We start from the raw sequence: 27,805 nt of genomic DNA on the forward strand, positions 1-27,805 counted from the left end.
GATGGATGTCAGTGTTTGTTTATTGTTAAGCATTCTTTATTTTTATAGCTTTAAATTTTCTCAGTAGATAAAAATTACAGGTTTTAAGAATTTCTCCCACCCCCTAATTTACACAGTTTAAATTTTCACAGTTGCAGAAAGTTATTGGGGGGGGGGGAATCAGACAATAATTTAATTACAGTAGACTAAATTTTAAAAAGTTAAAGCTTTATATCTGTTAAAACATCACATATCAGAATATACAAAGTAAATATCCTTAAATCAAGTTGAGTTCTCAGGCAGCATTTTTTACTTTTGTCTATTTGTAAATTTAAATGATCATAGATGGAAATATTTTAATTGGTTTGTACAGTGAAATTGACATTCACCAACATTTACTGATAAAAATCTACTCTACTCCTAGTTCTAATGTGGCTGGAAGAATGACAGGTGGGAACATCTTGCATGAAGGTGGCAGGAAAGAAAAAGTGTGGAGCTCACTAAGCCCTGGTCTGTGATGATTAGCCCACTGCGCAATCTGAGTTCTGCAGAACTACATGATGAGATTTGTGCTGAGAAAGGCAGCTGAGACCAGAACAACAAATGTCCTGGTTCTGAAGCTGGAGCCACATGGGTGGCTCCTGCACAGAACCTCATTGGTGTTTTTTGCAGGATCAAGATTTATACAGCTGATTAATGATACAGATTAAAATAATATTTTAGGACACCTCTGTAATGAATCTGTGCTTACAGGATAAAGTAAGGGATCGGGAATCAGCAGTTATTGGGTTCAGTTTCTGGCTCTACCATTGACTTTCTCTGTGACCTTAATCACATCACAAAATCTGTGTCTCAGTTTCCCTAGCTGTAAAATGGGACTTATGATACTTACAGTAGAAGTTCAGAGTTACAAACACCAGAGTTATGAACTCAACAGTCAACCACACACCTCATTTGGAAATGAAAGTACACAATCAGGCAGCAACAGAGACAAATAAATACATAAATAAGCAAGTACAATATGGCATTAAACATACTATGAAAAAAGGGAAAATTAAATTTTTTTTGACAATGTAAAGAAACTTTCTGTGCTTGTTTCATTTAAATTAAGATGGTTAAAATAAGCGTTTTTCTTCTGCATAGTAAAGTTTCAAAGCTGTGCTAAGTTAAGGTTCGTTTCTAAACTTTTGAAAGAACAATAAAGTTTTGTTCATAGTTATGAACATTTCAGAGTTATGAACAACCTCCATTCCGTGTTCGTAACTGAGTCTGCTGTACCCACTCTGTGTCATATAGAGGTCTGTAAAATGCTTTGAGATGATTGAGTGAAAGGTGCTAATGATGAGGCTATTTACAAACAATTTAAACTGCATCCCTTTTGAGAGAGTTTATAATATGATGGGCAGTAATTTCCAGATTCTCCATTCTATACAATTTTGTTGCTGAGAGAGAGAGTGGATTAAAAGTTTGCGTGTGTGGATCAAGGCTCTGCATCGACATTTTGGGGATCCCCCAGACCAGTAAGGGATTCTGTCACTGCCTGACTTATAACTTTGGGTGCCTAAATGCTGTGTTGCTATGGCTCAGACCTCTTGACGCCCGTAGCCTGCCTACAAGCATAAAGATCTCAGCCCTGGCTTCCATCCACCTAGTTACTCCTTGCAGCGTGACCCCACTAGCGCTTCTGGTCCCAAGTCTCCCCAAATCCACCTCCCTGAATTTTAACTACCAGTCAGACTTTTCCACTCCAGTTCATCACCCCCAAAAAGGAGTGAAACCTGCCCTCAGTTATCAGTTCACTTTGACACACACACTCCACACAGTTTGCACAGCCCTGGCTGGGGTAAAAGTAAACAAAAAAATTATTTAATAGAAAAATCATAAATTCAAAGATGAAATAGTAAAGAAAAACACAAACAGGTTACACAGAAGATAAATAAAGATGCAATCTCAAACTTTACACTTCAATATTAACTTGTTTTAGAAAAGGGAACTTAGCTATCTGTTGCCTCTGAACAGTTTTGCAGCATTCCCGTCTGTCTTAGTGGGGATCCAGTGTTCCACATACAACAGCACCCTGCTTAGATGTTGTTCCTCGTAGCTCTTCCAGATAACCTTCACTTCAAACCCCTTCCCTTTAAACAGCCTACAGGGTTTGCAGAGCTTTTTTCCCCCTCTCTCAGGCTACATCTACAGTGCAGCACTTACAGCTGCGCCACTGTAACACTTGTGGTGGAGATGCTCTAAGCCAACTGTCAGTTTAATAACTCCTGCCTCTGCAAGAGATGGTAGCTATATCAGGGGGTGAAGCTCTCCCCCTGACATAGCGCTGTCTACATCAGCACTTAGGTCCGTGTAATTTATGTTGCTCAGCGGTGTGGATTATTTATATCCCTGAGCAACATTAGTTATACTGAAGTAACCTGTAGTGTAGACAGAGTCTTAAGACTATAGTAATTCATGGGCGGCAGCAATACCCTCCTTCTTTAGGGTATGTCTCCACTTAAAATGCTATAGTGTGATGCTACATATACTGACGGGAGGGGTTCTCCTGTCAGCATAGTTAATGCACCTCCCCGTGAGGTGGTAGCTAGGTTGATGGAAGAATTCTTCCATGGACCTAGTGCTGTCTACATAGGGAGATAGGGCAGTATAGCTAAATCTCTCTAGGGTATACATTTTTCATACCCCTGAGAGAGGTAGCTATACCGATATAAATTCCTAGTTTAGACCAGCCCTTAATTTTCCAAGACTGGGGTTTTCTTTTCATTTTCCCTCTTTCCATTAGCTAATGGCCCACCATTGTCTTTCCTTAAGTTGTACAATGCTAGGTGCTTACAGTAAGTTTTGTGTAAACAACTAGCCTGAAAGGTGACCCTCTCTGCCTGTTTACTTCACTCTCCTGTTGTGAAGTGATGCTGTAATTGCACTCTAGTTACATTTACAGTGTTCTACACATATATACATGCATGCATGCATTCATAACCAGCCTGTATGTACGTATCTCCTAATGATCAAGTTTAGAATATTACAAGCTTTCATAAAAGACCTTACTTCACATATTTCCATTGTATGTATCTAAGGTATCCAAGGTGTTGAGGGAGTTGGCCGATGTGATTGCGGAGCCATTTTGAAGCACTTGGAGGAGAGGAAGGTGATCAGAAACCGTCAACATGGATTCACCAAGAGCAAGTCATGCCTGACCAACCTGATTGCCTTCTATAATGAGATAACTGGCACTGTGGATATGGGGAAAATGGTGGAAGTGATATATCTTGACTTTAGCAAAGCTTTTGATACGGTCTCGCACAGTATTCTTGCCAGCAAGTTAAAAAAGTATGGATTGGATGAATGGACTGTAAGGTGGATAGAAAGCTGGCTAGATTGTCGGGCTCAATGGGAGTGATCAATGGCTGGATGTCTAGTTGGCAGCCAGTATCAAGCGGAGTGCCCCAGGCGGGTGTAGAGGTAGAAATTCTAAAGCCATCTTGGATCCTCTAAAGGACAACTAGGCATCCATGTTTGTGAGCCTTCTTGTTCCCTCCCCACTCCAATTTAGCGCCTTTTCCATGTTTAGGTGGGAAAGACACTGGCTGTCAATCATCTAATCCACCTAGTAACCAAAAGTCTATATAAGGCGGTGTTCAGATCAGATCAGGGCTGCCCGTCTGCGTGGCAGAATGCAGAACAGACAAGGGTAGGCCATTTGCCCCACGTGGACTACTTTAAGTAGAGGATTATTCACACACACACTTAATCCATCTTTTGTAAGATTTGCTTACTGCATGCACGATGACGCAGGTAGAGAGAGGGGGAGTTCAACAACTTACCTGAAAGACGCTCGTCCGGCCCTCCTTTAAGATCCTTCTTCCATCCAGGGGATCCAGTGGTCCTGGCGTGCCGTACCAACCTAAGGAGAAAAAGGACATCAGTACTTCAAGCTGCTAAAGATGGTATTATAATCATTGTGTGTTTGTCCGTATAGTTCCCTCTTGTTACAGCCTGCCTTGTTTTGTTATCTGATTGTTGTCAACTTGGTTATTTTGGGGGTTCTTGCCATTACCTCCCTTTAATAAACTCTGTTGTACCTTTATTTCGTAATGTCTTCTGTAAAAATACAACCCCCCAGTGATAGATACTGGTAGGGGACGACCCTAAATCCGAAAAATCTGGGCCGCTTTAATCTTAGCCTCTGTTTCGGTCAACAGGGGGTCTGTCCTGGGGCCGGTTTTGTTCAACAGCTTTATTAATGATCTGGATGATGGGATTAATTGCATCCTCAGCAAATTCAGATGACACTAAATTATGGGGAGAGAGAGATACATGGGAGGGTAGGGATAGGGTCCAGAGTGACCTACACAAATTGGAGGATTGGGCCAAAAGAAATCTGATGAGGTTCAACAAGGACAAGTGCAGAGTCCTGCACTTAGGAAGGAAGAATCCCATGCACCGCTATAGGCTGGGGACCGACTGGCTAAGCAGCAGTTCTGCAGAAAAGGACCTGGGGATTACAGTGGACAAGAAGCTGGATATGAGTCAGCAGTGTGCCCTTGTTGCCAAGAAGGACAATGCATATTGGATTGTATTAGTAGAAGCATTGCCAGCAGATCAAGGGAAGTGATTATTCCCCTCTGTTTGGCACTGGTGAGGCCACACCTGGAGTATTGCATCCAGTTTTGGTCCCCCACTATAGAAGGGATGTGGACAAATTGGAGAGTCCAGCGGAGGACAATGAAAATTATTAGGGGTCTGGGGCACATGACTTATGAGGAGAGGCTGAGGGAACTGGGGTTATTTAGTCTACAGAAGAGAAGATTTGATAACAGCCTTCAACTACCTGAAGGGGGGTTCCAAAGAGGATGGAGTTTGGCTGTTCTCAGTGGTGGCAGATGACCGAACAAGGAGCAATGGTCTCAAGTTGCAGTTTTGGAGGTCTAGGTTGGATATTAGGAAACACTATTTCACTGTGGGGGAGAGGGAGTGAAGCACTGGAATGGGTTACCTAGGGAGGTGGTGGAATCTCCATCATTAGAGGTTTTTAAGGTCTGGCTTGACCAAGTCCTATCTGGGATGATTTAGTGGGTGTTGGTCCTGCTTTGAGCAGGAGGTTGGACTGGATGACCTCCTGAGGTCCCTTCCAACTCTAATATTCTATGGAACTAGTTAATTCAATTGCTTATTCTTTGGGGTTCAGACCCTCTGTTCTCCTCTTGGTATGTCTTGACCCTGATAGTCTCACACCCCCTTGAGAGTTTGATGCTGTAGTTTTGGCCACTGACCATGACATAAGCTTCACCTCTGTCCCCTCTTTTCTGGACAGAGTGTTGGCTATCTCCAGCCCATCAATACGTTTAATCTCCATATCATATTGGAAAGCTATGCTCATTCTATGTAGCTATACCAGTACTGTGTGTGGTCTGTTAATACCCTGAACCGCCTATTGAACAGGTAAGTTCTGAGGGCTTGTCTACACCTGAAATGGTACAGCAGCACTACAGCTGTGCTGCTGCAGCGGTTCAGTGCAGACACATCTACACTTTTGGCGTAGTTAATCCACCTCCCTGAGTGGCTGTGGCTAGGTCAATGGAAGAATTCTTCGGTCAATCTAATCATGTCTAGGTGGGGACTTAAATCGGCTTAACTATGTCACTCAGGGCTGTGGATTTTTTACACCCGGGAGTGACAGTTATGCCAATCTAATTTTCTAGCGTAGACCAGAACTGAGTTATTTCACAGCCCATAACACTCCTTATCTATTATGGTGGTTCAGTGGGAGACAGTTTTTTGCTCAGCAATGCAATGGGTTGTTTCTTGTTGTCCTCCCCAGTCTGCATTAGTATAGCTGTGAGACCTTTGTTGAATGCATCAATGCACATTTTAAACATTTTCTTAAAATCTGGACTGGCCAAAATGAGTGTCTTTGAGAAAATTTGTTTCACTGTTTCAAAACCCTTTTGACAGGAGTCTGACCAAACCACTTTTTCTGGTTTTGTTTTCTGGCAAAGGCTCACGATAGGAGCAACAATGTCACTGAAACCTCCCACAGCTTTTCGATAATAGTTAACCAGATCTATAAAAGATTGAATCTGTTTCTTAGTTTTGGGGACAAGCCAATTCACAATAGCTTTCTGCTTTCAAGGGATATGGGTAGACTTGGCCTCTGCCCATCTAATGATGCAGGTAAGGGATCTTTGCTGCCTCTACTGTACATGTTGACACCTTGACTATGCAGCCTGCCTCCCTCCTTGAGGCTTTTCAATATCTTCCCCACATGTGTTTTGTGTTCCTCCTAGGTATTGCTCAATATACCAATATTGTCTATGTAGCTGAGAGTAGTGTCCTTGAATCCATATAGTACCTGATTAACCAGCCTCTGAAATGTGGCTCCTGCTTTAATTTATCCAGAATTTAGTACCTTAAACTCAAAAAGTCCAAAATTAGTAATGAATGGAGACTTTTTGTGTGACTCTTTTCAAAGGAATTTGCCAGTTGTCCCTTAGTTAAATCTAAAGTAGTTAAATGTTTAGTTCTGCTACATCTATCTAACACATTATCCACATGAGGCATAGGGCAAGCATCTGGGACTGTAACCACATTCAGGGCTTGTGTACGCTTAAAATGCTGCAGTGGTGCAGCTTCCCTGCTGTAGTGCTTCAGTGAAGACACTCCCTCCTACGCTGACCTAGTGCACCTCCCTGAGAGTCAGTAGCTAGGTTGATGGGAAAATTCTCCTGTTGACCTAGTGCTGTCTACACCGGAGTTAGATTGGTTTAACTGTGTCACTCAGCTATGGATTTTTCACACTGCTGCGCAATGTACACCTGTGGGATTGTTGTGCATGAGAGTGTGGGAAGTTTGAGATGTTTAGATTTTTAGGTTGGGTTAATTAGGTTGTGAGTTTTGTTATGAGAAGTTGGCCTTGGCTAACTTCTCTCTAGCAGGCAATAATAGGATAATAAATTAGAAGGCTGTCTAGGATGATGTTACCCTATGAAGTTATAGCAGTGCTTGTGTGTATTTTGTTAACCAATTAGCAATTGCTTGCTTGCCTGCTTCAAGAGTATAAAGATGTATGCTGGAGAGAAATAAATTGACTCTGCTATCCAATCATACTGACTGTTGAGCATATGTCCAGGTCCGCCTGCGCTGCAACAAATGGTGACCCCGACGTGATTCGTATCGAATGAAAGTGTCGGTGGCCTGACCCAGGCGGAGAAGCCCAGAGGCGAACGGCCAGGAGCCTGAGCCCAGAGGCGGGGAGTGCTTATCCGACGTGACTCGTATCGAGTGATGATAGTGTCGGGAGCCTGAGCCCAGAGGCGAACGGCCAGGAGCCTGAGCCCAGAGGCGGGCGGCTGGGAGCCGCGGCGGGGAGTGCTTGGGAAGCCCCCGGACCCCGACGTGATTCGTATCGAATGATGATAGTGTCGGGAGCCTGAGCCCAGAGGCGAGTGGCTGGGAGCCTGAGCCCAGAGGCGGGGAGGAGCTGCGGCGGGGAGTGCCGGAGAAGCCCGCGAGCGTCCGAAAAGAGAGACGCACCTGAGCCCTGAGGAGAGCGGCTATAAGCCGCGGAGGAGAGGGGCGGCTATAAGTCGCGGAGATAAGCGGCGGCTACAAGCCGCGGAGGAGAAGGGCGGCTATAAGCCGCAGTGGATAAGGGCAGAGCAGCTAACGTGAGTACCGCTGTATCAGCTGAAGAAAAGATAACACAGAAGCCTTTGTTGTACATTATGAACCGACAGGGGAAAAGAATCTCCCCTGCTGCACTATCTTACTTATTAAGAAGAGAGGGGGAGTTGTGGAGGCTCCTCCTGACCGGCCTTCGGGCACAGGACGAGGAGGTGCTCCGCTGGAATCGAGCCCTGGACGGGAAGATGTTGGAGTGCACGGCGCAGGCAGAGGCTCGTGCCGTGGCCCCGGAGGTCGTTTGGACCTACAAGCAAGCAAGTTGTTTTGGCAGGAGCCTGGAGAAGGCGTCCTACACTGGCTGGTTTGAGCCTGGGACAGTGCCGGGAAAACCGTTGTGCTTCTCCGGTATGAGCAGCAACAGCTGGGTGTTCTGACACAGGATTTACAGTTTAAAAGAAGCCAAGCAGGGAAAGTAAAAGAACAGCATGAGTTAATCGAAGACAGCTCATTTTTTTTCTTTTTGGCCCCGGTCAAGGACATATTGCTCACAGCTCAGACTAGTGAGAGCTGAAAAACCGCCCAAAAAAGCTAATGAAAGCTGCAAAATCCTGCCAGGCACTAATGGAATGTGTTAGCTGTCTCCTTTCACAGGTATGGAAGAGCTGCCCAAAGATTCTAGCAGCCCTGCCATTTTTGCAACCAGGAGACTGACTGCCTGGACCCATGATTTTTATTGCAAAAGACCCCTTTATATCAGGAGAATTTTCCTACTGATGATTGGCCTAATTTTTTTTTAGTTTTATTGTGCTTTTAAACAGCAGCAATAAAGGACAAGGTAACGTGCTGGCTAATCTCTCCCTTGTCCGCTGCAGCCCCCACGTTTTGACTATTTCCCCCGTAGAAGCTGAACCACGACGGTGGTGAAAAAGGAGAAAAAACACTCACAGTATTGACATTGCCAAAGTCCAGAAATTCCTGACTAAAAAGACATTGAGAACTGATCCTGGTGAAGAGACAAAGAATTGTACACTGGCAGGAAGAAATTTGGGACTCCTGCTGAGAAATGTGATATTAATTGGATTTTGGGATTTATTTTACAGGCTGTGCCCTGTGTTTTGGATAAAATTTTTAGCATATGTTGCCCTCCCTAATTGGATTGTAATGATATTACCCCCCCCCCCATTACTAATCCCAGTTTTTTAGAGTTTAATTGTTTGTTGTTTTTAAAGTTTTGAGAAAACTCAGCCAAAAGGTTTGTTGAGTATTCTCAAGGGGGGAGTTGTGGGTTGTTTTGGCATAAATTTAGGTAATTTGGGAGAATGGCTTTGAATTTATGTGATTCAAAGCACCTTTATGTAAAGTGCTTTTGTTAGCCTTATTAGATTTTTGCAGATTTTGTGTTATGTGCTGATTATTGGCTGTTGTAGACTGCTTGATATTAGATGTAGCCTATATTTAAAATAGATAGGCTGAATGCAGATGTTGTAATTAAAGTTATATGCATGAGAATGTAGCCCCCATGGTGGGAAAGTATAGATAATTGCTTGCAATAGAGTATGGGGGCTAGTTAAGAAGTACACCCTCCTAGCTAAATTGATAGTGGAATGAGTTGGTGTTTATGTAAGGAACGGTTTAGCAAGAGGAAAAAAGGATCGGGCCCAGGCAGGCACGCAACAGACAGAGAATCTGAAGAGGAAAAAAGGATCGGGCCCAGGCGGCCAGGCTATGGAAAGGAGCTTGGGAATTTCAAATATTCAGGGGGATGTTTGGAATGGTGTTTTGAGTTAATTAGTGGTTGTTGGAAAATAAGCTAGTGATTTTTTAGAGAAGTGAGAAGTTAATTTTGTGGTTGCTAGAGGGAATAGCAGCTGAATTTTGTAAAGATGCTAGAGAAAAGTTTTTGATGTTTTTGTAAATGAATTTAGGCAAAGAAATTAGTTTATAATTGTTTGGCTATGAATAATTTTGTTGTATTAGCGGCAGAATGTATATAGTGCTATGTAATTGAGCTTGTAGTAGGTTTTATAGGCATGTATGTGGTAAGAAATTTTACGCTGTGATTAGCTTTGAATTTTAGAAGTAAGCTAGGAAGCAATTGTATTATTGTAAATGCTTTAATTGATGAAGTAATTTTTTTGTTTTGCCTGCAAGCTATATAGGGTATTTGTATATTTTATGTAATGATTGATTGCCCAGTAGGGGTAGATTTGTTTTTGTTTTTTAGATATTAAGAAAATTGATGCTAGCTGCATAGCATTTAATGTACCATGCATTTATTTATAGAGTTAAATTTATGTTATGTGTTTTATGTTTTGTTTGTGATGTTTGTTTCTGGCCAGAATGATTGTTGTGTTAAGATTTTTATGTGGTTTATGTTGTGTTTTTTCTAGGACCCCCCCTCCCTCAATGTCAGTTTGATCGCCTGACATATGAGGGATGAATTGGTAACAGAAATTTGTCACAATTTGGTGTGCAATAGAGTATGGGGGAATCCTGCAGAATTTATTGTTTTGTTGTTGTTGTTGTATTTTGATGTTTTATGTTTTGTTTTGTTTGATGTTGTTGGTGTTGTATGTTATGAATTGCATGGTTATAGGTGAGCTTTGTAGCATAAGGTATATTAATTTTTTTGTTTTGTTTGTATGCCTTTTGTTATAAGTTTGGTGTAGTTTATTGGATGTTTTTAATTTTTTGTGTGTTTAAGAATAGGGGGGAGATGTCCGGTTGCATCTTCCCTATGCTGCCTTGGTGGAAAATTACAGCAGCGTGGTCACAAGAACAGAGGGATGAGATAAAGTTGTTATGAGAAAGTAGGGAACTGCCAGAGCGAGGCAAATGCCAGGTGGCCTAACTGGGATCAGATAAGTTGCATGGGAAATGGGAATTTAGTAAGCAAGGTGGATTCCGGCGAAGTGGGTCCGGCCTTGGCTGATTTTGGCGCAGAGTGCCATAAATACTACGGCCTTTTGCTTGCCCTATGTTGCTGCAGTGGAAGCCCTTATTGGAAATCTGCTTTGTGGCTGTTTGCACATTGGCAGAACCCTCCTGGCCCCTTGGGCCACTTGCATCACCTGGAGGGGGGATGTGATAGGTGAGAGCAGAGCACTGCGGAAGATATTGTTACGGTTTAGTTAGGCAGCTGGTGTTTAAATTTGCTTTTAGTTTTGCTGTGTAATAGATTGTAGTAATGTGATGCTATGAGCTGGGAATGTTTTGCTGTGCCTTCCCTTTTTTATTATGAGAAAAGTGGGGAGGTGTGGGATTGTTGTGCACGAGAGTGTGGGAAGTTTGAGATGTTTAGGTTTTTAGGTTGGGTTAATTAGGTTGTGAGTTTTGTTATGAGAAGTTGGCCTTGGCTAACTTCTCTCTAGCAGGCAATAATAGGATAATAAATTAGAAGGCTGTCTAGGATGATGTTACCCTATGAAGTTATAGCAGTGCTTGTGTGTATTTTGTTAACCAATTAGCAATTGCTTGCTTGCCTGCTTCAAGAGTATAAAGATGTATGCTGGAGAGAAATAAATTGACTCTGCTATCCAATCATACTGACTGTTGAGCATATGTCCAGGTCCGCCTGCGCTGCAACATACACCGACCTAATGTCCTGGTGTAGACCAGGCCTACATTTTCTGTAATCCACATAAAACCGTACTGTATGGTTGTTCTTTGAGACTAGAACAACTGGGGAAGCCCAGGGGCTGTCTGAAGTCAGATCTACACTAGGAAATTACACCAGCATAGCTATGTCCCTCAGGGGTGTGAAAAATCCACACCCGAGAGAGAGGTAGCTATGCCAACCTAACTCGTGGAGTAGACAGTGCTCGGTGGATGGAAGAATTCTTCTGTCAACCTATACACTGCCTCTCAGGGAGGTGGATTACCTACACTGACAGGAGAAACCCTACTGTCAAAGTAGGTAGTGTCTACAGCAGGGGTAGGCAACCTATGGCACACGTGCCGAAGGCGGCATGTGAGCTGATTTTCAGTGGCACTCACACTGCCTGGGTCCTGGCCACAGGTCTGGGGGGCTCTGCATTTTAATTTAATTTTAAATAAAGCTTCTGAAACATTTTGAAACCTTATTTACTTTACATATAACAATAGTTTAGTTATATATTATAGACTTATAGAAAGAGACCTTCTAAAAAGATTAAAATGTTTTACTGGCACACGAAACCATAAATTAGAGTGAATAAATGAAGACCATAAATATTCTACCTTTTTCCATAAAAGCCTCCCCCATTATCCTTTACAAGGGTATTGCTATGAACATCCACTTTTCACCTGAGCGAACCCCACCCCTTTCCCTTCCTCTTCCCCCTAAGGCCCCACCCTCTGGCCAGGCCAGTGTAGAACCCAGCCAGGAAGCCTGGGCAGTTGGTGGTGGGGGGGGGGGAGCTGCAGCAGACCCTCCACTTGCCCAGGGTGTGTGTGTGGAGGGGCTGAGAGCAACCCCCAGCTTCTGTCTCCGCCCCTCGGACTCCCTGCCTGTCTGAGAGCAGGTGGAGAACCCACAACTCCACAGCTGCCCATGTGGCTCTCCCCAACCTGGCTCCAGCCAGCTGCAGTCTGGCCACGGTAAGAGCCGTGCGGGCATCTGTGAGGAGCCATGGAGTCATGGACCCTCCACCTGCCCTCGGCCAGGTGGAGAGCCCAGGGGGGCACGCAGGGGTGAGGACAGGCTCCCTGGCCCCGCTCCAGCTTGGCCGAGGACGGGACCTCAGGAGCCCTTGGTTAGAGATTGTTGTAAAAAGCCAAAAATCTAATGTCGTTATTAAGACCATGATTTTTAGTGTCTAGCAAAGTTATAAATTTAAGCTGCTCGGCTTGTCTTTTGAAGGTGTTGTGCAGGTTTTTGCAGATTTCCTTTGAGAATAAGTACTGAGAGATCATATACAGAGTGATCATTTTGTGAAATGTGTTCATCTACAGTGATATGCTGTTTGTCTTTTATCATTTTTCTGAGAGCTCATTGGAGAGCATAATGATTGTTTGGTTTCACCCACATAGTTTATATTTGGGCATTTAGTACAGTGGGGTGAGGTACATCACATGCTGTGAATAGGATCCAGGGGGTTTTCTTTTCAGTTTCTATGGTCCACCATTGTCTTTCCGTAGGTAGTACAATGCTAATCCTTATAGTTAGTTGTGTGTAAACAACTAGCCTGGGAGTTGACCCTCCTTGCCGGATTACTCGACCGCCTATTGGGAGGTGATGCTGTAGTTGCAGCCTAGTTACAATTACAATGTTCTATACATCTATACATCCATACATTTGTAACCATAGCCTGTCTACATATCTCCTCATGTCCATCAAGTTCAGAACATTACAAGCTTTCATAAAAGACCTTGCTTCAAATATATTTATACACCATATCATTGTATATAGCCAGTTGATTCAATTGATTATTATTTGGGGTTCAGACCCTCTGTTCTCCCCTTAGGGTGCCTGGACCCTGATTATCAAAGGTAGTCAAAGGCTGGAAGCAACAGAGTGCTCCAGCAGGTGTGATTATAGGTGGTGGCAAGCACTAAGGCTCCAGGTGGCTTCAGGCCCACAGCCATGATTACTAGTGATGGTAGGAGGTGCCACAGGGACAAGATGTACCCCCAGTCCCAGGATACGGCATGATCTGAGGGAAGAGGGATACAGCGGCTTACGTAATTCCTACATTTAATGGTCCTGTTGCTGCCTGTTAAACATAAGGGCTGGAGCAGGAGGTGAGGATGAGGAGTTAATGAAGAAGTCACAATATTGCCAACTTCAGGAAATCAAAAATCATGAGATTGGCCCCAAAATCATGACATTAAAAACAAAATTGTGGTTTTTTTAGATCAGTCTCTTGATTTTTGAACTCCCCCTGCCCATTCCCAGCATGTGTACATGTGACAGTTAGTGTTGTCCACTCTCCCACATGTACTGGATAAGGTGATTTTTGGCCTCTCTCACTCCCATAACTGCCCGTCTCCTGCCTTGCAATTAATCCAATCTCCTAGTCCCCGTCTCAGTTCTCTCCCCACCCAACCCCCCTCAAATCAGCCCCCCTCTTAGTTCAGTGCCCCAGCCCCCCCATACTCACCACCCCATCAGTTCAGCCCCCATATCCTATTGATCTCCACTACCCTCAGTTCACTCTCCCAGCGCTCACTCAACCTGTTCAGAACCCACCATCAATATAGCCCCCTGACCCTCCTCACTTCAGCCCCCAGCCTCATTTCTGCTCCTTAGGGTTCCTCATCCTCCCCAGGCCTTGAGGGGTTCAGCGGGGTTCCATCTCCCACTTCCCAGACTGGCAGAGGAGCAGCCACCTGGCGCTGACAGCTGGAGCGCTGGCTGCACCTGGAGTGGCTGACAGGATTTTCTAAATAAAATTAAGCCTCACTTTTAGAGCTCTCAAAGATCAGGGTTTTTTCCCCAGTTGATTCAATTGCTTATTTGAGGGTTGGCCCTCTCCACTTCTGTGAAGTTTCTCTGCCCTGCTGGGATGTAGCTATGAGGTCTCTTGTTAGCTTAATAGCTTTGTTTATCTGGTATGTAACTGAATTCACATGTCTTTCAAAGTACTTTGGCATTAACTGCTGGTGGAGAAACCTCATTGCTTTGTTTGCGGGGTGGGGATTCCTGTTTGACTGGAAACACATTTGTGTGGTGGGTGAAAAAAAATCCTGACATTTGAGATTTCTATTGTGTGATCATGAGAGAGGCTTAATTTTACTGAGAAATCACGACTCTCATGATCAATTCGTGAGAGCTGGCATATCTGGAGTCAGAGCAGGGAGAAATCTGATATACAGACCCCTAAAGGCTGAGGTACGACATGAGCTAGTGATTGGACTTGGTGGGAAGGTGGGGGAGAGAGAAGCTGGACTGTAAGGCTGTGAAGAGAAGCACAACCCGTGGGAGTAGTCATCTGACCTGCAGAGGGGAGAGAGCAAGCTTGTCTGGGGATCCACAAAATTCAAGTGTTCTGATTAGACCTGGTGTGAGCAGGGTCACATGCTTTGATGCTTTAAATGATGGGGGCAACTGGTGGCTATTTTGGGTGGGGCTCTTTATGTTGCCAATACGGACTTTTAACAGGTACAAGCAATGGTGGGGAAGGCATTGGAGACCCTCACAAGACAGGGCTTCTTTGCATAGAGCTTCTCCCCCAGGACAAATATGAAATGTGTTCATAGGGGAAGTTTTCTTCATAATGCTATGAGATTGGTTTATGCCCTGAAACAAGGTTTATTTTCCTTCCCAATGTTTATACTACCTACTCTAACCGTGGATGTTTTAGTGACATGCGTCTGACAAAGTGGGTATTCACCCACGAAAGCTCATGCTCCAATACCTCTGTTAGTCTATACTGAACGGCCCTGGGGCGGGGTGTTTCTGTGGGGCTGGGAGGTTTCGGCCCTCGGCTGTTTTCTTTGGAGGAATGTGGCCCTCGCCGCTTTACGAGTTGTGCGGGCCTAGTCTATAAGGTGCCACAGGACTCTGTCGCTTTTTAGTAACCATGTAATCCCCACACAGCATGCATGCAGATTGCTTTTTCCAGGAACTAGAGCTGGGCATGAACCTACACTTCCGCTCCATATATTTCTGAACTTCTGGGTAAATTCAGCTCAGTAGCCTAATTGAGTAGCTGACCTTAGTCTCTATTCCGGACAAACCCTCAGATTTGTATAGCTCCAAATTCTGGGAGAGCTTGGATTTAAAGTTCAGCTTCATGATCTATCTTGATGAAGAACAATAATCTGAGCTGGGCAGTGTGCATAGGAAATGAATGTGGAACATGCTAAATGATTCTGAACACGGGCAAATGAGAATTTTGTTTAACTCCTTATACCTCAAATGGCCTGAATAATTTTTTAAGAATAAGAGATCCTCAGAGTTTAATTAAAAATAATATTTTAGCTGGTCAAGTACTTTGCCAATATGGTTCAGAGTACCATTCTTGTCATGTGCAAATGGGAAAGGGCTCCTTTTTCTTGCACTCCTTTCAGGAAGGATTTTGACTGATAAACCGAGTAATTCGCTATTTGAAAAGCAAATACAGTAAGCTAGAGTGTACAAAGATTAGGTAAACAGCACCACTTGTACTGGTTATACCCCTCCCACGGGGTTCCTGCTTTAAAGGTCCAAAGTCAATGATTATAGTGTCTGCCCTCAGTGTTATCCATAAGCCTAATAAGAGTGCTAGTTTGCGGTACTAATGCCTATTTTTCCAAGGAATATTTGTAGAATTTCAGTAAGGAGGGTGGTGGGTTTAATACTTATTGCAATTTAACAGACAGACATTCTCAAGAGTAAGATCTGCTTTCCAAAGATCGAAGTAGTGGAATGGCTCTTTAAAACTGTCAGGGGCTTCCCGAGTGACGATACTGGTGCAAAACATGCAGTTACGTATTTCCATGTGTTCTAGCTAAGACTGGAAATCATTTTCAGTTGTCCTGGCCCGGTGTTCCCGAAGTTCTAATAATAGAGTATTATTTATTATACACATTGTCTCAGACACTCTCCCATTCATGATCTCTATGGTAGCCACATCAATTGGTTATATAAGAGAGTCGTATCAGGAAAGTACTGATGCGTTTTTCAGCTGTCTTTAGAGCAACATGTGGTTTGTCCCTTTCGGGGAAAAAATTTTCTTTGCTCATCATTTCATCTCCCTCTCTCATTGGTTCAGTTTCTGTCAGATTAACACAGGGAGACATGACAGTGCTATTTGATCAGGCACTCTCTTTAGGTGATCTGCAAAGCTCCACAGACCATAGTTTGGGAACCTCTGATCTAGTCCCTCCCCCTTTCACTTCATCTAGTCCAGTGGTTCTCAAACTTTTGTGCTGGTGACCTCTTTCACATAGCAAGCCTCAGAGTGTGACCAAATATATAAAAAGTGTTTTTAATTTATAAACACCATTATAGATGCTGGAGGCAAAGCAGGGTTTGGAGTGGAGGCTGACAGCTCGTGACCCCCCATGTAATAACCTTGCGACCCCCCGAGGGATCCCGACCCCCAGTTTGAGAACCCCATATCTAGTCTGTCCAGTACCTGTATTGTTAAATTTGCTCTTATGCATGCGCACAGAGTAATTCCACCTGGGAATGTATTTTTCTTCGAGTAGTATCCCTAGTGGTGCTCCACTATAGGTGTGCGCGCGCCCCTGTGCTGTCAATCAGAGAATTTCAATAGCAGTCCATCCTGCCAGCACACTCGCAGCTCCTCGGCTGCCATGAGTCTAGCCAGCATGCGCGGGCATTTCTCCCTCAGTTCCTTCTCAGCCACCCTAAGCTAGAGATGGAGCTGAGAGCGGTCCATTCACAGAACGTTAACTCCTGATAGTTTTGCAATTTTTTTTGCTCCTTTGAAGCCCCTTTCTTTTAGTACTCATTTGTTTTTAGTTGCCGGAAAAAAAGAAAACAAAACAACAATAAGGTCTCGCCTACGGCCCTCCCCCCCCGGACAAGTCACAAGGGCATGCTTGGCTCCCCAGGCTTCAAAAAGTGTCTTAGCTGCAAACATTCCATCCCAGTAATGGACGGACACCAGCAGTGTATTCGCTGCCTTAGGGAGAAGCACAATCTACAAAAGTGTGGTTGGTGCCAGCAGCTAAAACCCAAGTCCAGGAAGGACAGAGAGTTAAGGCCAAAATTCCTGCTTATAGAGTTGACCCTTCAACCTCCAGAGTCCTGGAGTGAGATATTCTTGCAAACTTCTACGTCAAGGAAATGAGCCAGTTACTAAAGTCTGGTAACAAGAGGTCTGTGAATCCCTGTAATGAGGTTTTGTTGAAGATAAAAAGGGAAAAAGCAAATACCATTTTGATTGCCCGCACCTGGCCCAGTCAGACATGGTACCCTTACCTGTCTCAGCTGGCCTTGTGTTCACGGTGACCCTACCAATCAGTCCCTACCTCCTATCATAAAACAAGGGTTGCACCCTTCACCACAATCCTGGGTCCTGCATCTCAAAGCGTGGCTCCTTCATGGTTCCAGCACATAGAGGCATCCTGCTTGGAGGTGGTACAGGAGGTACTATTGCACAGTAGGAATGGTGCTACTTGTCACACCTACCTACAGAAAATGAAAGAGATTCCAGATATGGTGCCAACACAAGGATATTACCCCTAATTCAGCCACCTTACTGGTGATCCTCGACTATCTGTTATCCCTAAAGAAATCTGGTCTCTATATTAGCTTGGTGAAGGTTAACATGACAGCAATTGTAGCCAGAAGGTAGAAGGCTACTCAATCTTCTCTCACCCAGGTATGAAGAGGTTTCTAAAATGTATAGCAAACCTCTTCCCACAACCCCAGGCCCCCACTCTGCAATGGCACCTCAACCTAGTGTTAAAAGGTCTGAATAGACCACCATTTGAACCCATGAACTTGCTTGTTAACTCACCTTTCCAGGAAGACAGCATTCCTCATCACCATCACTTCTGCCAGAAGGATAGGGGAGATAGCAGTTTTGAGGTACATCCCCCTTTTACGGTGTTCTTCTCAGAGAAGGTCACACTCAGGCTTCACCCAAAGTTCACTCTCAAAATAACTTCTGCATTTCACATGAATCAACTCATTCAACTCCCAACATTCTATCCAAAACCTCATACGGATAACAGAGAGGCCATCCTCCATACGCTCGATGTGAGGAGAGCTTTGGCCTTCTACTTAGACAGGACAAAAGCCTTCCGGAAATCTCTAAGGCTCTTCCTTTCAGTTGTGTAAAGGTCAAAAGATGCAGTGATCTCAGCTCAGAGGCTCTTCAAGTGGGTCTCCAACTGTATTAAACTCTACCAATTATGAGGGGGTAATACCCCCATCTTCAATACTCACGCATTCCACAAAGTTGGTCTTCTCATCAAATGCCTGCTCTAAGGGTATCCCCGTATCAGAGGGATGCAGAGCAACTACATAGGCATCTGCAAATACCTTCCCAGAACACTATGTCATTCTGAGTGATTTGGCTTCAGATGCCCAATTCGGGGCCTCTGTACTATCATTTGTATCAGACTCGACTCCAAAGTCCCAGCCTCCAGCAGTGGGTACTGCTCAGGAGTCACCTACATTGGAGCTCCAATAGGGACACTACTACTCAAAGTTGTTACTCACCTTGTGCAGTAACAATGTTCTTCGACATGTCTCTCTCTGTGGGTGCTCCACAACCCTCCCTCCTGCCCTCTGACTTCGGAGTTCCACTTGTTGACTCTACAGTCGAGTCGGAACTGAGGGAGAAATGCCCACGCATGCTGGCTAGCCTCATGGCAGGTGGGGAGTGGTGTGTGCGCAGGCAGGACGGACTGCACCAGGTGAGTAACTTCCTCTTCCTTCTTAATTATACTAGGCCAAATTCTGCCCTCACCTACTCCTGTGCTATCTAATTGGGCCTACCACCACAAAGGATAGAAATGACTGAGTACCCAAATGGCTCATGTTACCTTTCCAGCCAAATTTCTGATAGGAACAATGTTCTGAAGAGAAGAGGAAGGTTGAGTTTTGTGGTTAAAAGCGTCGGGGTGAGTGACATGCACCTGGATTCTATTCCCAGCACTCACTTGAGTGTCTTGAGTAAGTCACTTAATCTCTCTGTGCTTCATTTGCTCCCTCGGTTAAAGATGATGATACTTTACAGGGAAGTACTGAGGCTCAGTACCAGGCAGTTCTTAACATGTTCGTTAGTAGTGTACAGCACTCAAACCCTATTGAAGTCACTACCATTAATTTCATTGGGCTTTGGAGCAGACCCTTAGATGCCCATAGTCATAAGTAAAAGCCTGTCAGGATTGATCATTTTAATGTTTGTGAAGTGCTTTGGGATTAAGAGGGAAGCTATTGTTGAAATGCAAAATAATATTACATTTTCAGTTTTGTCCAAAAAGTCACAATTTAATTTATTCAAAAGTATTTATTTCACAAATTTTTATCCACAGCTGAATATTACAGTAACTATTACAAGCATTTTCCTATAAACAAAGGTGTCGTTTACAGATTTGTTCAAAATGGAAAAATATTTTATCAGCAGTATTTCATCTACATTCAGGGTTCACCCCCCTGAATATCATTCAAACTCCTTCAGAACAGCTGCACCTTCTGCTCGTTAAGGTAATGAGACTTCACACACAAAAATAGGACTTGGACTGTTGTAGCACATTTTTGGACAGTTTGTTTAAATTTCAGTTTTGTTTCAAGATCTATTTTCTGACATTTGCAGTTTTTAAAAAATAAATTCTATACTCTTGAAGGGAAAAATATTTTCCAAATTGTTTCACTTTAATGTTTACTCTGCTATAATTTCAGAAAGAAAATAATTGTCAGTTATGGTTGTACTATATGTAATTCAATAAGGTTGGAAGAGGAGGTTTATGGAGGTTCATGTAATATACTTTAATTATGTTGGCACATTTAAGTGCAGTTAAGAAATATTACTTCTGCAACACTGTCCGCAACAATTTTAATCTGACAAGAATAAGTTTACATAGTCAGATAATAGCCTGAGTGGGAAAGAAATATGACCTAGTATTACAAGTGTTTTATCATTAATGTCACTTAAACCTTTTGCAGTTCACTTGGGCTGTACAAATTGAGGGTTGAAATCTTGTGAACACTTACTCATGTGATCAGTCAGATTGTTTTGATTCTCCACTATTATTGGTCTTACAGCTAACAGAGTGGAGAATCAGGTCTCTTGACTACAATGGGACTACTCACAAAGTTATTTATGTGTATGGTTGCAGGATCTATATATACAATCTTGCTATCCTTGCTCAGGTGAGAAATTCTCACTTATGATTAATTCCAGTGGATTCAGTGATGTAATTGAGTGAGGATTTTTTTGCACAAGCAAGGGTTGCACAATTCAGTTTTGAGCTTTGATGGATGATGTTCCTTTCCCCCAAACTCTTAGTGTAAATTTACAGTAGCTGTGAAAGATCAACAGGAACGGCTACAAAAATACAATTGAAAAGAAACTGAAGCCAGTTTCAAACTAAAATAAAACTTTTGGAAGTTATGTCCTGGATGTTATGGAAGTGTCTTGAACACAGACTACATAGCACAGAATGCATGTATGAAGTCAAGTTTATGGTTATAGTCAGTGTTGATTATTTTTATATTACATATAGTATACGTTTCCTTGGAGATTAGAGGCTAGTCCCAATCATTCCCTTAGAAATACAATGCATGGAAAAAAATGTGATGAGATTAAAAACATTTTTGCAAATCTTCTCAGTGTAATGTAATGCTTTATAAGCAAACTTATGAATCTACAGACTTTGATATGACATTAAAATTTTCCCACAATTTAACACTTTTTTCAGAGAAACATTGAGAAGTCACAGTTATCTTAGTAACAGCTAAAGGCACACAGTGGGAAAGTGCTCATCTTAGTCATCAATACTTAAAACAAATCTGAAAAGCAAAGTTTTCCAAAAGCCGTGCTTTTACATTTAACATTTTTGAATTTTTTTTTAATGTAAAGACATTGCAGATTTTTGAGGGAAAAAGGCCTATTTGAGCATGATCATACAACTGAATTAAACCAGATATTTTAAAAATTGCTAACAGAAAAGATCATGTACGTTAAAGTTATTTTCTGCAGAATCCTTTTCCAAATGCAGCTTAGTGGATAAGTTAAATTATTACATATCAAAACATTAAATACCCAGTTCCTATCTATTTCAATACTAATGGTTTGTAAGAGAGTCTTTTTATAATACATATAAATTAAGTTCCTTACAGCTCCCAGTGAAATACCATTATCCCTTTGAAGAACATTAACCACATTTTACACCTGTGATTAGTAACAAGACCATTGTGGAAGAGGATTCTGCAGCTCCCTTTAATTTAGTCTGATTGATAAGCATGAAGTTTGGTGAATCCTGTTGGAGTCATACAGTGAATAATTCACAACATTAGAGAGAGGTAGAGACCTGAAGAGCCTGAGAGGAAACTGCTGGCATAAGATGAGTTGTGAGGACAGCATCTGTGTAACCGTCTCACAGGACTAAGTTTTGCTTTAGATTATTTTTCTTTAGTATGAGGATGAGTTCACGGCAGGAGAAACATAGGATTTAATTGAAAAAATAAAATGCACTGAAAAATTTAACATATGCTTTGAAGAAATATTGTAGCGGAAGAGGTAGCTAATAAAAAATACTACTTTAGACAGGCATTTGACACGGAGAAGAGCAAGAAAGCGGGCTTTCTGAGCTGCAGCCAACATGTGGTGTGATTCCTACTGTAAATGGGAGGCAAATGAAGGCATTACTGAATACATACATTAGATGCACATGATCAAGGAGTGTAGTTTGGAGGTAGTGCTGGTACTGTACAGGCAATAAATGTTCTGCTATACTCTATTATGGGCACTGGGTCTAGGAAAAGTTTCCTCCTTCATGGTGAATTGGCTTAATTATATCCTTCACTGGTAATAGCTATGCTAAACCATAGTCTTTTGTTTGAGCGCATGCACTTTTACTGTAGATATAGTCCAATATAACTCTTACTAGCACTCATTTCTTTAATGTTTGCTTTTTATAGCAATATACATACACAGGACTATTATAGTATGTGTATATACACAGATTATATACATAATGTCTATATCAAGACACACTCCTTGTATAAAAGGTGACCATGGTATGTTGTGTTTGGGGTGTAGTGCATGTCTAAGAGATTCTCATGTTCTGGGATAATTGGATACCTAATCATAAATTTGCTATTTGGAGATGATTTACAGCAACTAAAAATAGTTTGAAAAATGCAGATAGGTTTTTCTAAAAAGCACTTTGTCATCATGGAACTGCTGAGACACTATAAGAACCATAGCAGTAAATGCAAAGAAATCAAGATTTTCTTAGGCAGGACCATTATGGAAGTGAACAGGCCTACATGTTCATGATTTGCAAAAGATTGGGTCTTTGCAAGCGACAAATCTACCCATTGCATTTTGCAGCATGGAAAGTTAGAACTGCAAAAGTGTTGTGACCTTAAAGCTGCAAAGGTCATAATTTGTAAACATGCCCCATCACAAATTAATACAATCATTGCTGTTATATGGCACTGTCTATCTTTAGATGCCATTTTCTTCTAGCGAGGAGAGCATTTCCTAGGACTACTGGGAATTAAATAGATTCTGGCAAGTACTGAGAATGGTCAATAAATGCTTTAGGAATAGCAGACCCATTTTAATTCCTGAATAGTGAGGAAGAGGGAACTTTTTATATTAATAAGGATTTCAAAAAAATCCTATTGGATCACAATTCAAATGATTTTATCTGATAACTTCTTGTATTTGACAGTTTTTAATTCATTATTCTGATAGGAATTTAAGATTATTGTTGACTTCTATGTTCTGTTAGAGTGCTTTGAGTTATCAAAATACAGTTTTAGGATTTTTGAGTTGGGCCATGTCTACACTTACACTATTGATACAGCTGTGCTGCTGTCAGAGCACTTACTTAGCTGTGTTATGCCAACAGGAGAGCACTCACCTATCAATATAATAAAACCAGCTCAGTGAGTGGCCGTAGCTATGTCAGCAGGAGAGCGTCTCCTCCCAACATAGCGCCGTGCACATGAACGCTTATGCCAGCAAACTTTGTCGCTCAGGGAGGTCTTTTTCACACCCCTCAGCAACATAAGTTTTGCCGACATAAGTGCTAGTATAGACATGGACTTAGTCATTCAACTTCTTACCCATTCTCTTTTGCTTTAAAACACTGTGAATTAAACAAATGATTGCTAGTATTCCTTTTGTTAGCTTAGGCCCTGAAGCTGCACCACTGGTCAATAGAAGTATTGCTATTGAATTCAATGGGTAAAATTCTGACCCTGTCTAAGTCAATTGGAGTTTTTCCACTGACTTAATTAGGGCTAGGATTTCACCCAGTGTGAGCAGGATCAGGAACTTCATTTAACTAGACTGGGTTTACGTGTGTTATCCACACATGTGAAAAATGCCATAACTTATAGAATGGCGCAGGCAGAGCCATTCCTTGGGTGTGGTGAATCGGGGCAACCGCCCTGGTCCCACGCGTCCATAAAATCATGAGGCGGCGGGTAGGGAGGTGAGGCAGGAGGACAAGCAGGGTCAGAGGGCAAATGGGGAGGTGAGCGGCAGGCAGGAGGATGAGGAGGCAGGTGGGCGGGCACGGGTGGGAAATGAGGCAAGCAGCGGCCACTGGCAGCCCCCCTACCAGAACCTCCCCCTCCCCCCAGTGCCACCTGCACACAGATCAGTACCTGCCCCTGCACCTACCGTGGATCGGTTATTTCACGGCATCAGGAGGCACTGTGGGGGAGGGGAGAGGAGTGAAACTGGACAGGGAAGAGGCGGGGCAGGAATAGGCAGTAGGGGGAAGGGGTGGAGTGGGGGCGGAGCACCCCTTGACAGATTAGAAACTCGGTGCCTAGGTTCCAGCCTGAAACCCACCTACGGACAGCCCTGGGTGTAGGTCTAGTTTTGTTACATGGATTCTGGTACTGGCTATATCAGCCCACGGAAACAGCTACTGCCCTCCATAATTATGTAAGGTATTAAAAACCCATAGAGCATCTTTGTCTTTACTGGATGTGGCAGTATCTTAACTCCTACAAGCATAGGGTAAAGCCATGAGTGGATTTTAGAATGCAAGTTTCCAGTACTGCCGGGGGGGAGAGAGACTACAGCCTTTCACCTCCTGGATTATTGCACCAGAAAGCTTTGAGGCCATCACCACAATTTTGTGGGTGAGAGAAAGTCCAAATGACCATCTCTAGCCACATCTCTGCAGCATGCACAGAAATAAAGGCGTATTGGATGAAGTTTGGAGAGCAGTGGTGACTTTCAGGAAGTCAGAATTCCTGACAAATAAAATCCACCTTGGTGAAAACAAGCATAGTTTTCAGTCTGTCACCTTAACCTGTGTGATGAACACTTATTTGCACATTTTGCAACTTATATTTCTGAACTGACCATTGTGATACAGTGACTAGCAACAGGAAGAAATGTGAAATTGTAGCTCTGTATGGAAATGCATTAATATGTACAAACCACCTTATCAATGCCATTGTTTTTCTGAAGACAGTGTTTTGACTTTGATTTTTATCTGGAGTTTCTTCATAGCCCCTTATGAAGACCAAATTAACCAATCTCCCATTTACCATTGTTTGCTGTTCATATCTGTTGGAGACTCTGCTGTGGGCTTTGCACTATTTCAACATGAAATCAAGCAGTAAAAAAATTCTGTATTTCAAGTATTCTTATTTTGAGCTGCAAGTTACAAAAAAAAAATCACATACAAGATCAGTGTCTTATGTAGTATAAAGTTTAGCACTAACTGATTACTGTGTATTGGTTCTTCCATAATCTTGTTTGGTCCACATTAAAAAGATCTTTTTTTTTTTTTTTTGCTTGAATTCTCTGGTGAAGGGGGACCGGTTTGAAGACTTTTCTTCAGACTTCATTGAGAAATTCCAAGTTGAGAGAAGCAGGGATGTGAATAGAGTCCATGGTTATGGAGGATGGGCTGAACGGAAACAAAACTGGGAACATATATTTGTAGTCTAACAGCAGCTGTGGAGGGTCATTTCGCTCTTGCAAATTTGCCTATGAGGTTTGTGTGGAAAAAATAAAAGGTTAGTGTGTTTTTCATCTCGATCATTGCTTTTTTTATTTGCATTTGCAACACTTAACACAATAAAAGGTCTGAAGAGAGATAGTGTGTGTATAGGATCTAAGGATACAGGAAAAATGTGCTCCAGTTTCATCCCAAGAGGGAAAACTTATTTCTTGAGCACAGCATGCTGGACAAATATAAAAGATGGAGTGATCCCTGCCCCAATCAACATACAATATTGATGTTTAGGAATATCAAATATAAAGTTTCAAACACATCTCTCTAAATACTGATTGTGTGTAACTGGAGCCTGACCAAATGGAATGTCTGAGTGATGTAGGATACAGGATTTAGAGAGATGACAAACTAACCAGCACTTTTTATGATTAGGGGAGAGGGAATAAAGATACACCAAGTAATTGAAATGTTATCAACATAAGCTTAAATCCTGGCAGGTGCTAGGCATAGCACTGTGGCCAGTCAAAAAAGCATGGGCAGAAATATGTTCCCTAGTCTGGTTTGGCTAGACCCGCTCTGGCAGGCGCCAAAGAGGAACATTCCAGAGTTGGGAATTACGGGGGTGGCGGTATTGAATGTATGATCCTGTACGCAGTCCCTAAAAAAAAAAATTGCTGCTTCTTTTCCAGTATGGTTTTGTGCTTCCTTGGGGACAATTATGCCACTTGCCCTACACTGGCCAGATTTTGCCCCATTCTCTTTTCTGTCATCAGAAGTCAGCACTGGCGATACAGAATTTTGTTATCCACCCAGTATTTCTTTTCCAAAAATTCCTCCCGCTTTCTCCTCTACAGTGTTTTGCCGTGATCTTCCTTCAAGCAGTCAACAGGCCTCCCCCCTGGAGATGCATCCATGATGCTGCATAAGTAGCCAGGGAGTTTGCAGCAGAGCAACACAAGTTGTAACTTCCCACAAAGTGATGGAAAGTGCTGCCCATTCAACTCCAGGAGTGAGAAAGTGGAGCTGGACACTGAATATGACTCTCTTGTGTAGCAGCATACACTACCAGCAACATGCTTGTCCTTTTATCCAGCACATCAGCAGGACTGAGAAGAATGTTAAACACTAGCTACTATTTTCCTACTTTCTCTTTTTGACATTCAAGCATGCCGGGTGGCAGTTGATTGCTGTCTTCCATCTCAGAAGAGGCTGCATTTCAGTGATGTCCTACATTCCTGTATCCTACTAGCCTTACTTGCAGGAGTAGTCTCATTGAGAAAATGAACGCTTGAGTGCCCAGATACTATACCGATAAGTAGAACTGGGCAATTTTTTTTTTTTGGTGAACAGAAAATGAAAACATTGCAAATTTGACATGAAATTGCTGAATAGTTTCAGCCAAAATCTTTGTTTTCAGGATTGAGATGCCATTCACAAAATGGCTGGAGGATGAGACAGTGGTAGTGCCTGCCTTGTAAAGTTTAGCTCAGCGCACTCACCTAAGATATGGAATAGGAGTCAGGTTCAATTGCCCCCCTCTGTCTGATCTGAAGAAGGGATTTAAACTTGGATCTCACATACAGCAGAAAAGTTCCCTTACTCCTGGGGCTATTGGATCATCTGGAGTGGGTTTTTCTCAGTCTCTACTGTTGAAGTGGTTCCACTTTGTATAACTAATTAGTCATTGGAGGTTGGGACAAAGACAGAGAGTGAGAATGACCACGGCTGCCCAGAGGATTCGGGGGCCTGAGGCAAATGGGGGGGAGCTGCAGCGCTTGTATTCACTCGATGGCGGTCTGTGTCCTCGGCGGCATTTCAGCGGTGGGGGGCCCTTCAGTTGCTCCATGTCTTCGGCAGCACTGAAGGGCCCCCTGCCGCTGAAATGCCACAGAAGACCTGGACTGCCGCCGGGCCAGGGCTCGCAGGGCCCCTGCAGGGCCCGGGGCAAATTGCCCCACTTGCTCCCTTCCCCCCCTGGGCGGCCCTGAGAATGACTATGCAGCCAAGTGGTTAGGGCACTCTTCTGCAATGTGGGGCACCCAAGTTCAAATCACTTCTCTATATCAGGATTAGGAGGGAACTGAATGTCTCTCTCCCACATCCCAGGAGAGTGCCCTAACTACTAGATTAATGCTTCTAAGGGAGGTGGTACCATGGCCCCTACTTCCTCCTTTTAAAGATATCTAGAAACAATGTTTCCTTCAACCCAAAACAGACTTTTTCAATTCACCGAAGTTTTTCAGAGTTTCCAAACTCGAGCAGACCCAAATTTATTTTGTTTGTTTTTTGGACCTGATAAATAATTATTCGCCCAGCTATACTGATAAGGGCCATGTAAGTACCTACATAGAAGTGACCAGAGCTCAGGTTATAATTTATTAAATGAATTGGGATCCTTTACAATGAAGGGTTCTACGTGCATGTAAAGAATTATTACTCATTTTTATCAGTATTTTAAAGCAGAATAAAAATGCTTTCTGGCTTTGATGGAGATTCCTGGTATCTTTTCAAGATCATAAAATATGTAAATTCAAAGAAAGCAAAGTTGAGAGAGTCTTGTATCATACACTGATTTAAGCATCATTTCCTTCTGTTCTTTTGCTACTGTACACTGGAATATTTGATTTATTAGAAATGAATTGTGAGGTAAACG

The 27,805-nt window shown here is 42.9% G+C and overlaps 1 protein-coding gene, 1 long non-coding RNA gene and 1 other non-coding gene across 4 annotated transcripts in view; 2 read left to right on the forward strand and 1 right to left on the reverse strand.

The window, feature by feature from the left end:
- The first annotated feature begins 487 nt into the window (after nt 1–487).
- Nucleotides 488–573, forward strand: LOC123373463. Its single transcript, XR_006580744.1, has one exon.
- A 2,742-nt stretch (nt 574–3,315) lies between these two features.
- On the forward strand, nt 3,316–26,994 carry LOC123373426. The gene is made up of 3 exons (XR_006580721.1): nt 3,316–3,946; nt 25,008–25,213; nt 26,007–26,994. It is a non-coding gene; the product is annotated as an uncharacterized LOC123373426 (long non-coding RNA).
- Nucleotides 24,804–27,805, reverse strand: part of MYO5B (myosin VB) — a 353,047-nt gene continuing 350,045 nt past the window's right edge. For both annotated transcript variants that reach the window (XM_045022478.1, XM_045022477.1), the window contains exon 39: nt 24,804–25,184. In XM_045022478.1, the coding sequence (XP_044878413.1) occupies nt 25,032–25,184 (153 nt within the window). In that variant the 3' untranslated portion in view covers nt 24,804–25,031. The remainder of the gene's footprint in view (nt 25,185–27,805) is intronic.

Source organism: Mauremys mutica, chromosome 6, assembly GCF_020497125.1.
Source record: "Mauremys mutica isolate MM-2020 ecotype Southern chromosome 6, ASM2049712v1, whole genome shotgun sequence".
NCBI lineage: Eukaryota > Metazoa > Chordata > Testudines > Geoemydidae > Mauremys > Mauremys mutica.